This window comes from Quercus robur, chromosome 4 (genome assembly GCF_932294415.1).
Source record: "Quercus robur chromosome 4, dhQueRobu3.1, whole genome shotgun sequence".
Taxonomy (NCBI): Eukaryota; Viridiplantae; Streptophyta; class Magnoliopsida; order Fagales; family Fagaceae; genus Quercus; species Quercus robur.
Genome location: NC_065537.1, coordinates 56,880,013 through 56,900,557, shown reverse-complemented (window position 1 = coordinate 56,900,557; position 20,545 = coordinate 56,880,013). Strand labels below are relative to the sequence as shown.

At 36.7% G+C, this 20,545-nt stretch overlaps 1 protein-coding gene and 1 long non-coding RNA gene across 2 annotated transcripts; both read left to right on the top strand.

The window, feature by feature from the left end:
• The first annotated feature begins 15,695 nt into the window (after positions 1-15,695).
• LOC126723067 (uncharacterized) lies at positions 15,696-17,662 on the top strand. The gene is made up of 2 exons (XR_007654143.1): positions 15,696-17,174; positions 17,321-17,662. It is a non-coding gene; the product is annotated as an uncharacterized LOC126723067 (long non-coding RNA).
• Positions 17,663-18,951: 1,289 nt separating this feature from the next.
• Positions 18,952-19,950, top strand: LOC126722222 (uncharacterized mitochondrial protein AtMg00810-like). The gene is made up of 2 exons (XM_050425373.1): positions 18,952-18,989; positions 19,335-19,950. The coding sequence occupies exons 1-2, from the start codon at positions 18,952-18,954 to the stop codon at positions 19,948-19,950; spliced, it is 654 nt and encodes a 217-aa protein (XP_050281330.1).
• The last annotated feature ends 595 nt before the right edge of the window (positions 19,951-20,545 follow it).

The following is a 20,545-nucleotide window of genomic DNA, read 5'->3' as shown; positions in this document are numbered from 1 at the left end:
CAAATGGACCCTTAGTATCAAAAAAATTAATGGAGAAGGACTTTCAGATGATAAATAGTCAATGTCAGTGTCAAAAGCCTAATTAGTGTTTACATTCTTCAATCTTCATCAGTAACACCACCAAAACAAAAAAAAAAAAAAAAAAAAAAAAATTTAAAATCATAACTTTTGCCACAATTTTCTAGCAAACTATGATTAATAGAGAAAAAATTGTTAGTCCATGTGAAAGTAACAGATAACGAATCACCGTTTGCCATATTAATTTTATTTGATAATGAATAAGACAAAGTTAGCAAAAGTCAAATAATTCAAAAATTAAGAAGTACGGGTATATAAAAATTGGTCAAAATATTATTATTATTTTTGATGATGCCGAAAAAATCACCAGTGAGCCATACGGTTCCAACACGCTCAATACCAGACCTGCCCAACACAGAAAAAGACCTTACAGAGAGTACCAGTGTGGTACCAGCTAAATACCCTCCGAAAGTTAAGTCAGAAGAGTGCTTCAACAATGTTAGAGAGTATGAGCTTTAGAGAAATTGTGCATACCTTTTTCTTGAGGGTCTTTGGGTTTTTATAGTCGCGTAGGGTAAGACTCTTTTGCTTGCGGAACAAGTTTTTTCCTTATGGGGAAGATACTCATTAATATGTGTATATTCTAGAATTCTATTCATGTTGGGATTCTACAAACTAGGGCTAATCGTGTGTCGCAAGTATTTTCCATTTAAGGTTCCTTGGAGACCACATAATAATGGGCTAGATGCCACGTGGCCGTTCGGTCTGTATATGCCACGTCTGTCCGTGCCACCTTCGTCCAGATAGCTTCATCATGCATAATTTTTCCTCTTCAGTTGCCCCCTTCACCCTATGGGTCCGTGATCTCGGAATGGAAGGACCCGTGGGGTGATGATTCAATTTGGATCCTAAGAGACTTGTCAGTCTTTGACAGGCTGGCCTAAAATTATTTATGGCGTAGGGGACTTAAATTTTGACTAAGAACCCTTTGGGTGACATGGCTCGTTTGTCCTCCTATAGGTAGGAAGACTTCGAATTTTCACCAAGGCACTCGTGGGCGACTTGGTTGGTCCTTCCACCTATAGGTAGTAGGACTTAAAATTTTCACCAAAGCACTCATGAGTGACTTGGTTCGTCCTTCCACCCGTAGGTAGAAGGACTTAAATTTCAACCAAGACATTCGTGAGTGACTTGGTTCGTCCTTCCACCCATAGGTAGAAGGACTTAAATTTTGTACCAAGACACTTGCTAGTAGCTTGGTTAGTCCTTCCACCCGTAGGTAGTAGGACTTTAAACTTCGACCAAGGCACCTGTAGGTGACTCAGTTCGTCCATCCACCCGTAGGTAGAAGGACTTAAATTTCGACCAAGACACTTGTGAGTGACTTGGTTTGTCCTTCCACCTATATGTAGAAGGACTTAAATTTCGTACCAAGGCACTTGCTGGTGGCTTGGTTCGTCCTTCCACCCGAAGGTAGGAAGACTTAAATTTTGACCAAGGCACTCGTGAGTGACTTAGTTCGTCCTTCCACCCGTAGGTAGAAAGACTTAAATTTCGTACCAAGGCACTTACTGGTGGCTTGGTTCGTCCTTCCACCTGAAGGTAGGAAGACTTAAATTTTGACCATGGCACTCGTGAGTGACTTAGTTCGTCCTTCCACCCGTAGGTAGAAGGACTTAAATTTCGTACCAAGGCACTTACTGGTGGCTTGGTTTGTCCTTCCACCTGAAGGTAGGAAGACTTAAATTTTGATCAAGGCACTCGTGAATGACTTGGTTCGTCCTTCCACCCATAGGTAGAAGGACTTAAATTTCGTACCAAGGCACTTACTGGTGGCTTGGTTCGTCCTTCCATACGAAGATAGGAAGACTTAAATTTTGACCAAGGCACTCACGAGTGCCTTGGTTCGTCCTTCCACTCGTAGGTAGAAGGACTTAAATTTTGTACCAAGGCACTTGTTGTGGCTTGGGTCGTCCTTCCACCCGAAGGTAGGAAGACTTAAATTTTAACCAAGGCACTCGTGAGTGACTTGGTTCTTCATTCCACTCGTAGGTAGAAGGACTTAAATTTCAACCAAGACACTCGTGAGTGACTTAGTTCGTCCTTCCACCTATAGGTAAAAGGACTTAAATTTCGACCAAGACACTCGTGAGTGACTTGATTCATCCTTCCACCCGTAGGTAGAAGGACTTAAATTTTGTACCAAGGCACTTGCTGATGGTTTGGTTAGTCCTTCCACCCGTAGATAGTAGGACTTTAAATTTCGACCAAGACACCTGTAAGTGACTTGGTTCATCCTTCCACCCGTAGGTAGAAGGACTTAAATTTCGACCAAGACATTCGTGAGTGATTTGGTTCGTCCTTCCATCCGTAGATAGGACTTAAATTTCGACCAAGACACTCGTGAGTGACTTGGTTCGTCCTTCCACCCATAGGTAGAAGGACTTAAATTTTGTACCAAGGCACTTGCTGGTGGCTTGGTTAGTCCTTCCACTTGTGGGTAGTAGGAATTTAAACTTCGACCAAGGCACCCGTAAGTGATTTGGTTCGTCCTTCCACCCATAGGTAGGACTTAAATTTCGACCAAGACACTCGTAAGTGACTTGGTTCATCCTTTCACCCGTAGGTAGAAAGACTTAAATTTTAAATGAGAATCAGGTGCCGTTGGCATCCTTGGTTGTCGATCCATCTCATTAGGATGAGGATTAGGTGTCCGTCGGCTTCCTTTTGTAGTGTTTAGCCCTGAGGTCTTATTGCAGCGTTGGCATTTGTCATATACTTATACATAGGATTGGGCATCCTTCTGCACGGTAGACCATTGATACACTACCCCCGGGACGTGTGATGCCCGAACTTTCAACCTTTGGGATGCGTTGTAGTCCTCTATTAGTGTCCCATTCTTAAGGTATTTTGTTCGTCTACTTTGGGTCGTGGACTTTTCGACGTGACTGAGTGTTACCTTGTCATCATTTTTTTTTTTTTTGGTCCACATTTTTTTCATGGACATGCATCCGTCCATTTCTTTTTTTATTTATTTATTTTTTTTATTTTATTTTTTTTATGGACATGCCTCCGTCCACTTTTTTGGACATGCATCCGTCCACTTCTCTATTTTTTTTTTCATGGACATGCATCACATGCATCCGTCCATTTTTTTTTCATGGACATGCATCCGTCCACTTCTTTTTTTTTTTTTTTGGTGTCCGTCCACTTTTTGGGTTGTTATTTTTTGGTTGCGGATTTGTTGAGGTGACTAAGTGTTACCTCGTCACCTTGTTGGTTGTTCGCTTGGGGTCGTGGACTTGTTGAGGTGACTAAGTGCTACCTCATCACTTTGTTTGTCGTCCACCATGGGTCGGCGACTAAGTGTTACCTCGTCACCTTATTAGTCATCCACTTGGGTCGTGGACTTGTTGAGGTGACTAAGTGTTACCTTGTCACCTTTTTGGTCATCCACTTGGGGTCGTGGACTTATTGAGGTGACTAAGTGTTACCTCGTCACCTTGTTGGACATCCACGTGTTACCTCATCACCTTTTTGGTCGTCCACTTGGGGTCGTGGACTTATTGAGGTGACTAAGTGTTACGTCCGTCCACCCATAGTCGACTTTGGTCATGCGTCTGCCTGTAGGTGACTTAGTATAGTGACCGTCCACCCAATGCATTGTACAAATATTCCTCATCTATTGCCCCCCCCCTTCCATGTTTGCCTTCGCTACTTGAGTTGATCATCTCTCAGATTGTTTGTCACCTTGGTGACTTTGATGATCGGTACTACCTCGGAGATATTTTAGAAGGGTAGGCGGTATTGGTTGTTCGCATTTTTTTTTTAATCGCAAGTAGAGTAAATATTCTTCAGGCATTCGGTATTCTAAGGGTGAGGTAGCTTCTGCCCATCAAGTCTCTCTTGTAGGGTGGTTGTCGTCCAAAAAGCGCCTTTGTCATGGGGAATTGGTCTTCTGTCTTGCTGGGTTGCTCCAGTTTGCTGCAACTTCCCCTGGCCTACAAGGATCACTATTTGTTGTTTCAGATCATAACACTCCTTTGTGTCATTTCCATGTTCATGGTGGTAATGTCAATATTTGGTGCTTTAATCGCTTGCTTGGATCCCTATTCATCCTCCTTGGCCATTCCAACATGGGGTAGTCTTTGATAAGTGTAAGTATATGGTCGATAGGAGCGTTTAGTGGGGTGGAGCGAACGGGTCGGCTGTTAGAGTGTCTAAGCCTCTTGCCTTCTCTTTGGCCAATCGTTCGTCATCCTACAGTATTGTATTCATCAGTCTTCTCTTCTATTTGTTGTTCCTTTCTGTAATATTTCGAAGGGGTGGATAGTGATTATGACCACTTCTACATTGATCATGCGATAAGACTTGATGTTCTTGCGGATGCTTAATTTGCACTTCCAACACTTGGTTTTGTAGCATAAGAGCTTTATTTTGTTGAGTAAGTCACTCGATCGCAGTCGAGAGTGTCTGCAGTTGCCATTCTACAACAGTGGGGGGATTTCCAGTTTCTTGGTTGGCTGATACCATCGATTGAGTTTGGACCGTACGACCTTTTGTCTCAGGGATAAAGCAATGACTGATTACTCGAATTTCCCACAGACGGCGCCAACTGATGATGCTGAAAAAATCACCAGTGAGCCATACGGTTCCAACACGCTCAATACCAGACCTGCCCAACACAGAAAAAGACCTTACAGAGAATACCGGTGTGGTACCGGCCAAAGACCCTCCGAAGGTTAAGTCAGAAGAGTACTTCAACAATGTTAGAGAGTATGAGCTTTAGAGAAATTGTGCATACCTTTTTCTTGAGGGTCTTTGGGTTTTTATAGTCGCATAGGGTCAGACTCTTTTGCTTGCGGAACAAGTCTTTTCCTTATGGGAAGATACTCATTAATATGTGTATATTCTAGAATTCTATTCATGTTGGGATTCTACAAACCAGGGCTAATCGTGTGTCGCAAGTATTTTCCATTTAAGGTTCCTTGGAGACCACATAATAATGGGCTAGATGTCACGTGGCCGTTCGGTCTGTACATGCCACGTCTGTCCGTGCCACCTCCGTCTAGATAGCTTCATCATGCATAATTTTTCCTCTTCAATTTTCTTTATAGAAATGGCCTATAAAGAAATTGAAGTTGCAAAAGAAAACAGTGGTGCATATGTTCTATCATATGTCTCATTAATAAATATATAAAAATGTAAGTGTAGAACTTTTTTGTCAAATGGCCTAGAAAGATCAATATCCAATGTGCCTCGGTTCAACAAAATGCATATACGTGGAGGGGAATTGTTCTCTCACATTTTTGGTCACTAGAAGCGTTCTTAGTAGATTAATACTGGCCATGCTTAAAGACTCTTCTAGTTTTTTTGGGAAAAAATTAATAATTTACATCAATTATAATTTGGATTACTACATTTTTCAATCACAAAAAAAAAAAAAAAAAAATCTAGGGGTGTAATGAGTATTATGTGTTTGAATGTGAAATACATTTTCATCACACCCTTAGATTTTTTTGTGATTGAAAAATGTAGTAATTCTAAATTATAATGGATGCAAATTATTAATTTTTTCTCAAAAAAAAGAAAAGAAAAGAAAAGCCTCTGAGCATGCGCGTAAGCATGTGCTCAGAGGCTAGTTCTTTGTTTAGGAACTTCGTTGTCAGTATATAATAATATTGTGAAATGTTAAAAAAATTAAGAAAATATAATTTATAATTTATTTTTATTTTTTAGATATAAATTTTGACAATTATGGTATTATATATTTATTATAATTATAATTGTATTTGTATATAGAACTATTATTATATCTTTTAAAGAAAATATGATTCGATAAGATTTACGCAAATGGTTTAAATATAAAATAATAGAACTTATACTCAATAAAGTAAATATTTCACTACAATAATAACTTGTGAAATTGTAAGACTTCCAGAACTTATCTAACAAAATATTAGGAGAAAAACTAAACCCCAAGTGCCTTGCAACTAACTGGTTGGAAGCTCCTAGTGTTTACAACGGAAACATCTAGGCTTTAAAGCCTCTTACCCTTACCCTAATTATTTTTTATCAAAAAAATTTATTCATTTATATATATATAAATAAAATATAAATTATAGATTATAGACATATAAAGAGGAATGTGTGTGTGTGTGTGTGTGGGGGGGGGGGGTGGTAGGTTCACGTTACACCTAGTGTACTTCTAGCACTATATTGCACCACTTAATATTTTTTTATTGGATGTGAAATTTAACAAATCAACCATTAGATTATGTTTTCTTCTTATACTCTATATACTTGTAAAATTTCAAGAAGATTTGAAATCAATAACTATGTCATTAATCAAATGTTTAAATTTCAAGTTTTTTTTTTTTTGTACTAAAAATTGTGCATAAAAAATGGGTTTCTAGATCAAATTGTAGATAGCATTTAAATGACACGAAACTTGGTATAAATGTTAAGAGTATAGAGAGAACATGTAATCCAATAGAGAAAATTTTGAAATATTAATCTAATAAAAAATTATTAGATAGTGTAACATTATTTAATTAGTCCATGTGTAACTTAAACTTCCCTCTTTCTCTTAAAACAATAATGACATCAACCTTAACTGTGGGAAACTCTAAGAGTATTTTAGTAATTTGAGAAAATAATTGGGATTGTACTCAAAGGATTTGGTCATCACCAAAATTAACCCTTGTGTTGGGGTCATATTTTATTGTAATTGACTAATCATTTGACAAAATGTATTTTACTTGTAATTGGTAGATCTAAGATGGGTTTAGTACTTCAAGAAACATGTTGTTCAAGTCAAGTATTAAAGACATGAAGATTGATCCAAGAAATAAGTGAAGAAAAGATGTTCATTAAGTCTCAACAGATAGCTCGATAGAAGCCTGCTATCGAGACTTAATGTGAAGCTCGATAGATAGCTCGACAGTAGCTCGATCTATCAAGAATTACGATTTCAAGATTTCCGTATCTAAAATTCGGCCCACGCTTGTGTAATTGTTTAGTGTTTCTTTTCTCACAACTCTAGACATATATAAGGCTTATTTTAAGAGCCGTCACACACGGATACAGAGACCAAGAGACTTATTTTCTCTGTGAGAAACTACTGCGTTTGTACGCCATAGAGTTTTGTAACTAAGTGTTTCCTGATCTTTATTGTTGATGAAGTAAAGATCTTTGTAGCCAACAACATCTATTCAAGTTGGTGGAGTTCGTCACGTATTGGGATTCGTGCAAAGGGTTAGTCACAAATTGGAGGTTTGTGCATCAAGGGAAAGAAAGCTACTTCAAGATCAAGTTCAATTGGATATTGGAGCAAAGGTTCAACTGTAGGTTGTTATTTCGGGATAAGCTAGGGTAGTTGGTAAGATTTCTTATACTTGTAACCGCTTGATTGTTGATTAGTAGATTCTTGAGAGTGGTGACCTTAGAATCACTCGACGAGGTTTTTGCCTTGTGAGGTTTTCCCCATTTGTCAACAAATTACCATGTCTCATTTAATTTTCGTTGCACTTAGTATTTTTAGTGATTTGTTGACGCCTTCACGATTTGCATGCAATTGAACCTAATTAATTAACTTGGGTAATTGAATTAATTAACCGGGGTCAAGCTATCTTAACCCAACACCTTAGCAAAATCCTTTCGATCATTCCATTTTCTTGAATTGTTCTCGAAGAATTCAGTTTTACCTACTTAGAGTAATAACACAATTTTAATGGTGTTAATCTCTTCATCATTTCTTGTGAAAGAGATTGGTTTTGTTTTACAATATTATTAGTTATCAAAATTTATTTTGAAATCTTGTGACCCTAGCTAATTAGCAATACTTAATTGTAAGCTACTTAACATAAAACCACTCATGCTTATTAAAGGCCACTACAGCTAGACAACACTTGCTAGGGATGAATAGACATGAAATTGAATTGTGTTTATTTCAAAGGTGTCAAATCATTCAATTATATATAAGACATGAGTGTTAAAGCCCTAAAGATCATTATGAAATTAGCTTAAAAATAAGATTTTTTTTTTTTTTTGGAAGTAGGAGCAGATAAATAGACATGAAATTTGTGAGAAAACTTTTGCTAGGGATGACAGTATTTGTTATCCTTATTCTCATTGAAGTGCAAGCTACCGACATTAACTCTACTACTTTTCATCATTCTTTAATTCTAATACCACTTCGTCATTCCTCAAAACTTGGTAGAGTTAATCACCATTTTCATGGTTGCATTAAAGGTCCACTTAGTACTTGTCAAAAAAAAAAAAAAAAAAACAAAAAAAAAAACAAGGGAAACAATTCGGATTGTGCGTTGTACGTTTTTTTTGATAATTGTATCAACAACAGTTAAATGAAGACGACTTAAATTATCGTGTTGCTAAAAAAATATCATCGTACTTGTGAGAAAAGGAATCAAGAAGCTATCTTTCTTTTAGGACATTGCGATCAAAGTCATCTGTTGGGTTCTAAGATTTTAGGTTTAAATGTATTAGAACTTTAATTTGTAATGTTGACAAATGATGATCAAAATGTTTAATCTTGTTTTAGACTTGTTTTAGACTTGCTCAAAGTATGTTTAAGTGTAAAGTTGGAATCGAGTATATTGCAGGATCTATTGTGTAAATCTGTTTGACTTGATATATCGAAACTCATGCAGATTGTTTTTCTACAGAATTTTCCAACTCAACCCAAGCCCGTTTGACATGTAGGATTTTATGTTTTACCTTAAGTATAAAAGGGAAAACCCTAGCCACGTTTTGAGGTTGCTCTTTATGTTGTGTGTGTGAATCTCTTGTGAGATCTAGAGGTGCTTGCCTTCATATATACTTAGGGTTTCCAAACTCAAGATTGATGTCAAGTGCTTGGTGATCAATTCAGTTGCTGCTTCAAGAGCTTAAAGATACACAAGTGGGAGTGCTTGTACTTGCGGTGAATCCAAGAAAGAAGTAGTCCATGGACTCGAAGCTATCACGTGGTCGTGGTAGTAAGTTTCTTACTTGAGGTAGCAATAGGATGTTAGTGGTCTAAGTTGCTATTGTGTAAACTTCAATTCTTTCATAGTGAATTCGTTTTACCTTGAGAATAGCTAGGTTAAATCCTCTCCAGGTTTTTTACCGGTTTGGTTTTCTTGGATTATCATATCGTTGTGTTCTTTATTTTCCGCACTTGTCAATGATATGATTTATATGTGTTAATCTAGATCTGCATAATTTATCTAAGTTAATCACTTGGTTAAATAACTAGGTTAATCTGGTTGTGTTTTAAGGGTCTAAAAACGTACATCAACAAACAAAAAACATGTGAATAGTTTTACATATTATAACATATATACTTGACATTTAGAGGCATCAACAATAGAAAATACAAAAGAAATACCAAATTAAATCATATGTTTAGATTAATATACATTAAAAAAACACCATAATCATCATAGAAATCAAATATGAATATTCAAATAAACTTAATCAAACAAACAAGTTAATATTCTTCAACGGAAGGAAAAGTCATAGAAGAAGACTTACCTTACTTGAAGATTAAAGATTTGAGTTTATTTAACTGACTCCTCAATGCCGACAACATAGAAATTAAACTGAGAAAAAAAAAATTTGAAGACACAATAGAACTTAGTTAATCACAACTCAAGAACAAATTATTTTGAAAAAGGTTTGAAAACGAAATGGAAAACTAGTTTTTGCCTTAGTAAAACTACTAGAAGTAGGTTTTTGAATACATTAAAAACATGAAAATGTGATGTGTGTGAGATTAGAAGAGAGAAGTAGAGTTTTAGAAAGATTGAGGTACTCTCTCTAGCTAGATTTTTAAATGGAGGCATAATATATATGAGTAAACTACAGTTTTTAGGACCTTTCGGAAGGTTTTGGATAGCTTAAGGGTCTGGAGGGTGGCTCTACCTGAAGATTGAAGATTTGAGGCTCTAAATATGGAAATTTCGTGTTTTGGAAGTGAGGCTACGCATGCAACCTCAAGAGTGTGCGCACGTAGCCCCAGAGGTGTTTCACAGCATTGATGGCCTGACTTCAAACGGCCATAACTCATTCATTTTAAATCCAAATTAGGAAAATTCTTTGTTCAGATTGAAACCCAAGATGTCTAGTTTCCAACGCTTCTATCAAAAAAAAATTTGTGGTTCAAAAGTTATGGCCAAAATAATGAGCAAATGTCATTTTTCAGTATTGTTTTCAAAGCAATTTAAGCACTTTTAAGTTGTGATTACCTCAAAACTGTTGAGAACACTTTAATTATCTTTTTTGACATATGTCAAGCTCATCATTAGGGCCGAGGACTAAAAGCTATTAACGATTACAAATTGAGGTGTCTACGACTCTACAAGTATCTTTTTATAGGTCCAATCATTTAGATTAAACTCATCCAACACATGAACCTAAAATTAGTCGTTACCCTAATGAATTATGACATTATATAGATTGAATAACTCTTTTCTGCATTTGTCATTCATCTACTAGCTTCCTCTTCTTGTGTTTCTTCCTATGTTCTTAAGTTGGTTGAATAACTCATTTAGCTTTATTGATAGTTCAATTATTAATTAGGATTGACGAAATCGTGGGTGCACAATTTCATGAGCTAGATTTTCATCAAAGAGCAAGTAAGTGTTTGGAGGGTGACTGTACGGGAACTGTTACCCCTTTCTACGTAAGCAATTAGAAGAAGTAAGGAAGCACAATTGCGAGACTACATCCACTTCAAGCTCCAGAAACTCATTTCCAAATATGACTCCAAGAAGACCCACAATAAGGCCACTTGTAATTTTCTTTTATTTGAGAACAATTCCATTGGAAGGTGTTAAAAGATATTTACACTGAAGTTTAGAAATTTTAATTTCTATTTCAATCTATACATTTGGTCTTTCTCTTTATCAACTAGTTCTCTATATCTCACCTTTGTATACAATTGAATAATTGAAATAATTATTGTATCGAACAAGATGTTATTTTATTTGACAACCAAATTAATAAAAAAATATGTTGGATTTTTTTGCATCAACATGAAAATATGTAATATAATATGCTTAAATGTTATATATGTTTTTTCAGTTAATGAAAATATTGACACAAAAAAGATTTAGTTGCCACCAAAATAATTTATTTTGTATGTCAACTTAAAAGGTTAACGTGAAGATTTTAGGCATCACGATTTACTGCATCACTATGTAGCAACTAATTGCTTGACGTAAAAAATGGGTTTCTACACCAAATAGTAGATAGCATCTGAATGACATGAAACTTGGTATGTGTAAAGTTGTGACTTACAACTATATTTTTGTTGGCTTTAATTCCCTGTCAAATTTGATTGTATTTTTGTTCAATCATTTTGTTAGGTTCTAAAAGTTTAAAACAATTGGCAAATCGTGAATACAAACTTGTCTAGATATAGATCTTAGAGTTTATAGGTATTATTAGACAATGCTCAAGGTGATACAAGTCAAGATCCAAGAACAAGCAAGCTGCAGAAAAGAGAATTTGAAATTTGCCTGGTTCGATCAATCGAAGAATAGGCTTGATCGATCGAAATATGGGTCTGCAGAATTTTAAGTTTGGCCCAACAGCAGTTCAAGCCCAAAAAGGATTAGGGTTTCAGATCTACTTCTTCTAGTATATAAAAGAAACCCTAGGCACATTTTATTATGACTTTGGAGGTGCTTTTGTCAGATCTAAAAGGTTATGTGCCTTCCTTCATCAAAGTCACTATCGGATATCACTCTCGATCATATCTTTAGAACTGGTAGATCTGAAGTTGCTGCATGAAGATCAACAATAGCTGATGATCTAAACCTTCAAGGATGATCTTGGAGTCACAAACAGGAGAGTTTGTGTTTTTTATCACAAGTGTGGGTACTTGTGTTGCAAAGGCCTAATAGAGAAGGAGTTCATGGATTCGGAGCTTGCACATGGTCGTGTTAGTAAGTTCTACATGTGGTAGCAATAGGATGTTAGTGGTCTAAGTCTTATTATAAACTTCGATTCTCTATAGTGGTTTTGCTTTTTACCTTGAGGATAGCTAGGTTAAATCCTCCCCAGGTTTTTTATTGGTTTGGTTTTCCTGGTTCATCATATCGTTGTGTTATTTACTTTTCCGCTGCTTTGCATAATATGATTGTTTTGTTTTAATCCAGATCTGAATAATAAACCTAAGTATTCACTTGGTTAATTTATTTGGTTAAATAATCTAGTTTACAGGGAACCAAAACCTAACACATTTCCCTGTATGTTTGTGGAATTTAATGTAAGAGTTGAGTGTAAGAGTTCGGTGAAGAATTATGAAGACAGTGAAGTTTGCGACTTGCTCAGGACTGGCTCGCGTGTGGATGGCCCGCGAAAAGTCATGTGAGAAGCACATGCTGGAAGTTGAAAGGACTTATGCCAGGCTAGTTTTCGTGAGTTACTTCATGGCTCAGCCAAGTCACGAGTGACCCACGAAACTCTTTGTCTGGAACTTTTTAAAGAGTGCTTTTCTCATTTCTTTACCAATACTATATAAGCCTACATTACCCACGAAATTGTAAGGAGACTTTCAGAGAGAAAACACTAGCAAAACACTTGAGATTTAGAGATTGTAAACCCACAATCATCTACACAATTTCTCTTAATTTTCCTCTACTCCTATCTCTTCAATTACAAATCCTTGAGAGGTTCGTAGTCCAAACACTTACCTCACCCAATCTGAATGTCGAGAGAAGTTTTGGTGCATGTGGGAAGCATTGGAAGAAGCCACTGATTGGTGGATGCAATTTGGAGCTAATTGCGTGATCCGGATAACTAGTGAAGACATGACTCAATGAAGTCCGTTGGTAGCTAGAACTTGGAGGGTTCAAGTACATTGGGTAGATTAGACTTGGAGGGTCTTTTTGATATCCTTGTACTCCAACTTTATTCACTAGTGGATCGATTTAGTTTGGAGGGCCGCGGAGAGGTTTTTCACCAAGTACTTCGGCTTCCTTTTCGATAACACTTCTTGGTGTTATCTTGTATTTGCATCTCTCTTCCCTTTCTCTTTAAGCTTCACATTTATTGTTTATTGTATATGCGCCTTAGAGAGTTGTTCCTATTTCATTGTGTTACACTTACTCTTATTTCGCATTTAGTTAAATAGGATAAAAGCAATTTAGCCGTAAGTTTATATTTGGGGGTCTAAACAAGCAATAATGTTTTCACACTATTTGAGCTTTCAGTATGCATGTTAAGAATATAGAGAACATGTTATCCAATGGAGAAAATTTTGAAATATTAATCTTGTGTGGACGTAGGGTCAGTGCTCGGTAGTGACCCGTAAATATCGGGCTGGGCTTGACCTAGTAACATAGAATGGGTCAAGGCTAACCGAAGGGGTAGAAGTCAATACTTACACCGACCCTCCAACCATTGCTAGTGCCTTGGGAGAATTCGTTGCTAAGCACCATTCGACATCAAGTGCAAGTTTCAAGAGAATCCTCAAAAAGGACCAGTTTACTAGGGATTCTAGGCAGAAGTGGGAACCATGTGAGAAAAAGGTAGAAAGGTAATCATTAAGACCCTACTAAGGGGAGACTATAAAAGGGAAGGTAGGATAGAGGAGAGGGGGTTGGCAAAAATTAGGGTGTGAGAGACAGGAGAGAAGGTGAGAAGGGTGTTGGGTTAATATAGCTTGACCCTGGTTAATTAATTCAATTACCCAAGTTGATTAATTAGATTCAATTGCATGCAAATTGTGGAAGTACCAACAAATCACCAAAAATACTAAGTGCAGCGGAAAATAAATTTGACACGGTAATTTGTTGACAAATGGGGAAAACCTTGTAAGGCAAAAATGCTATCGAGGTCACCACTCCCAAAAATCCATTAATCAACAATCAAGTGGTTACAAGTATAAGGAATCTTACTAACTACCTTTGGCCTGTCTCGAAATACCAAACTATAATTGAACCTTTGCTCCAATACCCAATTGGACTTGATCTTGTAGTATCCTTCTTTCCTTTGATGCACAAACCTCCAATTTGTGACTAACCCTTTGCATGGATCCCAAGTACGTGACTAACTCCAGCAACTTGAACAGATCTTGTTGGTTGCAAAGTTCTTCACTTCATCAATAATGAAGATCTGGAAGCACTTGGTTACAAAACCCTATGGCGTATAAATGTAGTAGCTTCACACAGAGAATATAAACCTTATATATGTCTAAGGTTGTGAGAAAAGAAGCCCTAAACAAATATACAAGACTGGGCCGAATTTCAGATCTAGAAATTTTGAAATCGTAATTCTCGATAGATCGAGCTACTGTTGAGCTATCTATTGAGCTTCACATTAAGTCTCGATAGTAGGAATTTGTCGAGCTATCTGTCGAGACTTAATGAACAACTTTTCTTCACTTGTTTCTTGGACCAATCTTCATGTTTTTAATACTTGACTTGAACAACATGTTTTTTGAAGTACTAAACCCATATTAGATCTACTTAATTACAAGTAAAGGGCATTTTGTCAAAGGATTGGCCAATTACAACAAAATATGACCCTAACAAAGGGGAACACACTAGGAAAGGGAGAGCAATACAAATGGAAAGTTCTGGTATTTTACGATTGGGTTGTCAAGGTAGCATTTGAGGTTTACCATAGTAGGACTTCAATCATCCCCACCAACAAATAAATTGCAAGCCCAATCCCTGTCAAGCGAACACTGTCGGGTTTAGGTACCACAAATCTAATAAAAAATTACTAGGTGGTGTAGCATTACTTAAAGTCCATGTGTAACTTAAACCTCTCTCTTTCTCTTAAAACAATAATGACATCAACCTTAATTGTGGGAAGCTCTAAGGGTATTTTAGTAATTTGAGAAAAATATTGGATTTGTCCGTAATTAAAATTGACCCTTCCTCCTATTCAATGGAAAAACCCTTTGGATCATTCCATTTTCTCGAATTGTCCTCGAAGGATTCAGTCTTACATACTTAGAGTAATAACACAATTTTAATGGTGTTAATCTCTTAATCATTTCTTGTGAAAGAGATTGGTCTTTGTTTTACTATATTATGAGTTATCAAAATTCAAAATTTTTCAATCCAATGTATGATTTTCTTTAATTTGAAAATAAAAAGAATTTTCTTAAAATCATCTTGAAGACATATGATTTGGTAATACACACTTTGCACTTAATGTTTTATTTTTACATGCTCAAGGAAAACAACAACTTGTGCATGATTAATGATTTTTAATCCTCTTCATTGGAAAATGCTTCCTTTCTTTCAAGATGAAAATATTTATCTTTGAAATTTTCATTGGAAAAATCTTAACCTCTTTCAAAATGAATAAATTTTTTTCTAAACTTCTCATTAGAAAAATTTACATCTCTCTCAAAATGAATTTGTAATCCCCATTTTTAAGATTCCATTTATAAGTAAACAAGTTCATTTTGAAATTACCATTTTGAAATAAATTAGTTTATTTTCAAAGCAAAATAATAATAATAATAATCATTTTGAATATCTCATTTTGGAAAATTTGATTTGTTTTTTCAAAGTGAAGAACAATTAAGCCTGAGCCTTAGCAAGCCCAGTACCAGTGACGAGCCCAGAGATAGAGATAAGCCTAGAAATGATCAAACGCACCTTATCACTTAAAGTTACTCTGTCTATAGTCACACCAAAACGCATCATTTCATTTATGTTTTAGTTATTAGCTTTAATTCTCACATGTGTATCAGGTGGTTAGTTTTGTTAAGTTTGATATAACAGACTCCACCTTTCTTGCTAAGCTCTCTCTCTCTCTCTCTCTCTCTGTAATTATATAAACAGAGTTAGACTTAATGATGTATTAGCTAGCCATTTTATGCAATACAAAACTCTCTCTATTTAGCTTTTCTTTCATGGTATCAGAGCTCTGCTTCCATGGCGTCCGCGAATGCAAATCCTTCTTCAACCTCATCATCTACTTCAACCACTCCACCTACAATGGCTAACTCTATCACTTATATCAATCCCTCACTTCTTTTACTCTTAAATATGTCATCTATGATGACTGTTAAACTTGAGTACTCCAACTACATAGTCTAGAAGCATCAGATTGAGGTAATCTTAAAGACTTACTCTATGATTGATGCAATAAATGATACTGTTATGGCACCAGATCAGTTCTTGAAGGATTATTATAGTAATCTCACTACAAAAGTCAATCCAGATTTTCTCATTTGGAGAAATCGCAAGCAAGCTTTGTTTACTTTTCTCAATTCCATACTCTCCCCTTCTGTTCTTGCTTTTACTGTTGGACAGAAATCTGGTCGAGGTGTTTGGAAAGTTTTAGAGAAACGGTTTGCCTCAATTTCTAGGTCAAGTGTGATGAGCTTGAGGAATGAATTGAATGCAATGAAGAAAGGCACAAACTGAATTGATGTATACTTTCAGAAGATCAAACAAATCCGTGATAAATTGGCTGCAGTATCAGTCATTCTTGATGATGAAGATATCCTTCATGTTGCAATTGATGGTCTGCCATCAGAATATGACTCATTCAGTTCAGCTATGAGGACTTGCAGTGATATTCTTATAGTTGAAGAGCTTAATACTCTTCTCAATGCTAAGGAGAGAGCTATTAAGAAGAGATCTGGTGTGTTTGATGCAACAACTATGGCTATGGTTGCTAATCACCAACCTCAAGCTTTTGGTTGAGGTAGAGGTAGAAATAATAATCAGAGAAGTCATGGTAATAGAGGAAGAGGTAGTAGTTCTGGTCTTGGTGGTGGCTATAGTACTAATGGTAATTTCAACAATAGTACTTTCTCTTCTCCATACAATCAATCTCAGCCTAGTTCATCACGATCTCCAAGGTCTCAAGGTCAATCTCAGAGACCACAGTGTCAAATCTATGGAAAGAATGGTCATGTGGCTCTTGATTGTTATCACAGAATGGACTTTGCCTTTTAAGGCAAGCATGCTCCATCCAAACTTGCTGCTATGGTGGCTAGTTCATCTCAAGTTCACATGGCTAATGGATGGCTCACAGATACAGGCTGTTCAGATCATGTATTCATGTTACACCTGATTTGGCCAACCTCTCCCTGCAGCAACAACCTACATTAGGTTTTGAAACTGTGACTGTTGGTAATGGTCAAGAACTCCCCATCACTTATATTGGTAATGGTGAGTTATGTACATCTTCTCTCAACTTTAAGCTTGATGGTATATTTAGAGTTCTGGATCTTGCTTCCAATTTATTATTTGTCCATAAACTTTTTCTGCAAAACAATGCATTTTGCTATTTTGATGCTTATAGATTCTTTATCCAGGATTTACCTACAAGGAAGATCCTTTACGAAGGATTGAGTAAAGATGGTGTCTACCCTATTCTTGCATCATCTTATTTGCACTTATCCAATTCCACTGCCTTTTCTACATCACAAGTTCATCAGTCTTCACAAGCATCTGCTAGTTCTGCTCAAATTTCTCCCTGGCATAACAGACACATCCAAGTGCTAAACTCCTTCATTCTGCTATTCAACCTGTTAATCCTGATTTTACATTCAATAAGATTGATGTATGTTGTTCTTCTTGTACATCTTGTATAAGTGCTAAGATGCACAGACTTCCTTTGAATAAACATGAAATTCAATCTATTTCTATGCTTCAAATTGTGCATTCTGATGTTTGGGGTCCGACACCTATCTCTTCTTTGCTTGGCTATAATTACTATATGATGTTCATTGATGATTTCACTAGGTTTACCCAGTTCTTTCTTCTCAAACAAAAGAATGATTTGTTTACTGTGTTTAAGCATTTTAAGAACCTAGTTGAAAATCAATATTCCACTAAGATTAAGGTGCTTAGGTCTGACAATGGTAAAGAATATGTTAATTCTCAATTTCAAATTTTCTGTTTTGAGCATGGCATTCTTCATTAGAGCTCTTGCCCACACACTCCCCAACAGAATGGCATTTCTAAGAGAAAGCATAGACACATTTTAGTAACTGGTCTAGCTTTACTGTATTAGTTCCATTTGCCATCGAATTTCTGGTCTTATGATTTTTCCACAGCCTCATTTCTTATTAATAGGCTTCCCACTTCTGTTCTGGACTTTATTTCATCTTGGGTCAATTCTATTCCCCCTTCTCTTTCAGCCTTTAAGACCTTTGGTTGTGCCTGCTATCCCTACGTCAAACCCTATAATAAGCATAAACTTCAACCTAGGTTTGTGAAGTGTGTGTTCCTAGGGTATCCTCCTTTGTCGAAAGGGTATTTGTGTTTGGATCCTACTACCAATAAAGTCTATACTACTTGCTATGCTTTGTTCAATGAAAGTGTCTTCCCTTTGCTATTAATCCTAATCTTACACATGCTTATATTCCCTTTTCTTCTGATATGACTGATGCTCAATGGTTCATTGTCAATATTGCTCTTGCTAATCCATGTCCTGATTCTTCCTTTCCCCCTTCTTCTGGCACTCTTGTTGATACCTTTCCTTTTGATCTTTTTTAGTCCTCCATTCCCATTTCCTATGTGCCTAATCCTCCTTTAATTTCTCTTCCTACTACCTCATCCACTTCTATTCCTACTTCATTTGCTATACCTACTGTTTCATATGTTCCTAGCTCTTCTTCACTTCCTTCTAGTTCTCTTCACACTATTTCTTCTCCTACTACATCTGGTACCTCTGATTCTGTTGTTCCTATTAACACTCACCCTATGCTTACAAGATCAAAACTTGGTATCCATAAACCTAAGGTTTTTAAAGTTGTGATAGATTACACTTATCAAGAAGCTCCATCTTTTGCTGTGGCCTCCAGACATCCTCAGTGGGTTGTTGCTATGGATTCAGAGTTTCATTCTCTACTTAAGTAGCAAACATGGCCCCTTGTTCCTCGTCCTATTGGTAAAAACATTGTTACTTGCAAATGGGTGTTCAAGCTTAAAAGGAATAGTAATGGTACCATATCTGGTTAAGGCTAGAGGGAACCTCTAGTAGGTTAAGGCTAGATTAGTTGCTAGAGGGTACCTTCAACAGTATGGTTTGGACTATGAGGACACCCTTAGTCCTGTATTTAAGCCCACTACTGTTAGAATACTTCTTGCTCTTGCTGTGAACTATAGTTAGGAGTTGAAGCAATTGGATGTGGGGAATGCATTTTTACATGGTATTATCAAGGAAGAAGTGTATATGGCTCAACCATAGGGCTATTTAGATCAAGCCTGTCCTGATCATGTCTGTTTACTACATAAAGCCTTATATTGTCTGAAGTAGGCTCCTCGGGCCTAGTTTGAGAGATTTAGTACTCAATTGCTTCATGTTGGCTTTGTTGCTTCTAGTGCTGATGGGAACTTGTTTATATATGATCATGATGGCCATCTTGTCTTCTTATTGCTCTATGTGGATGATATTATTGTGATTGGTAATCATCCTAGCTTCATTGCTTCTCTTCTTGCTACATTGGGTCAAGACTTTAATCTTAAAGACCTAGGCAGATTACATTATTTCTTAAGGCTTCAATTTGATTATACTCCTGCTGGTCTTTTTGTGCATCAGACCAAGTATGCTACTGATCTTCTTCACAAATTTTCCATGTCTGAGTGCAAGCCTTGCAAAACCCCTTGTACACCTAATGCTCATCTCATTGCCAATGATAGCCCTTTACTGCCTAATCCTATTGTCTATAAGAGTATGTTGGGGGCTTTGCACTACCTTACTTTAACTAGGCCCAATCTTTCTTTTGCTGTCATGGGCTCTCCTACTTCTAATCACTTATTAGCTACTGAATGTATTTTGAGGTATTTGCAAGGGACAATTCATCAAGGCTTGGTTTTTACACTTGGTCCATTAACTCTCTCTGCTTACACTGATGCGGACTGGGCTGGTGATCCCATGGATAGAAAGTTAATTTATGGTATTTTGGTGTTTCTTGACAATTCCCCAATTACTTGGTGAGCAAAGAAACAACCAACAATGTCTCGATCTTCTACTAAGGCAGAGTACAGGGCACTTGATTTTTCAATGGCTGAGTTGTGTTGGATTCATATGTTGCTCAAGGATTTTGGTGTTTTCCTTCGTGATCCTCCCATTTTCTGGTGTGATAATATATCTGCTCTAGCCATTGCTACTAATCTGTGTTTCATGCCAGGACCAAGCATATTGAAGTGGGCTACCACTTTGTTCGTGAGAAGGTCCTTCGTTGTGATCTTTCGGTTCGATTTGTTTTTTCTCATGATCAATTGGCTGACATTCTGACTAAAGGCTTAGCTTATGTGGTGTTTCCCCATGAACTTGAGGGGGAATGAAGAACAGTCAAGCATGAGCCTTAGCAAGCCCAGTAATGAGCCCAATACCAGTGACGAGCTCAGAGATAGAGATAAGCCTAGAAATGATCAAACGCATTGTATTACTTAAAGTTACTCTGTCTACAGTCACACCAAAATGCATTGTTTCATTTATGTTTCAGTTATTAGCTTTAATTCTCACACATGTATCAGGTGGTTAGTTTTATTAAGTTTGTTATAACAAACTCCACCTTTCTCGCTAAGCT

What these genes read in the sequence shown, in the direction of transcription:
- LOC126722222 (XM_050425373.1), top strand. Translation starts at nt 18,952, where the DNA reads ATGGTACCATATCTGGTTAAGGCTAGAGGGAACCTCTA. An exon ending in AAGGCTAGAGGGAACCTCTA is followed by an intron (nt 18,990 to 19,334) that starts GTAGGTTAAGGC and finishes TGTTGCTTCTAG; the next exon opens with TGCTGATGGGAACTTGTTTA.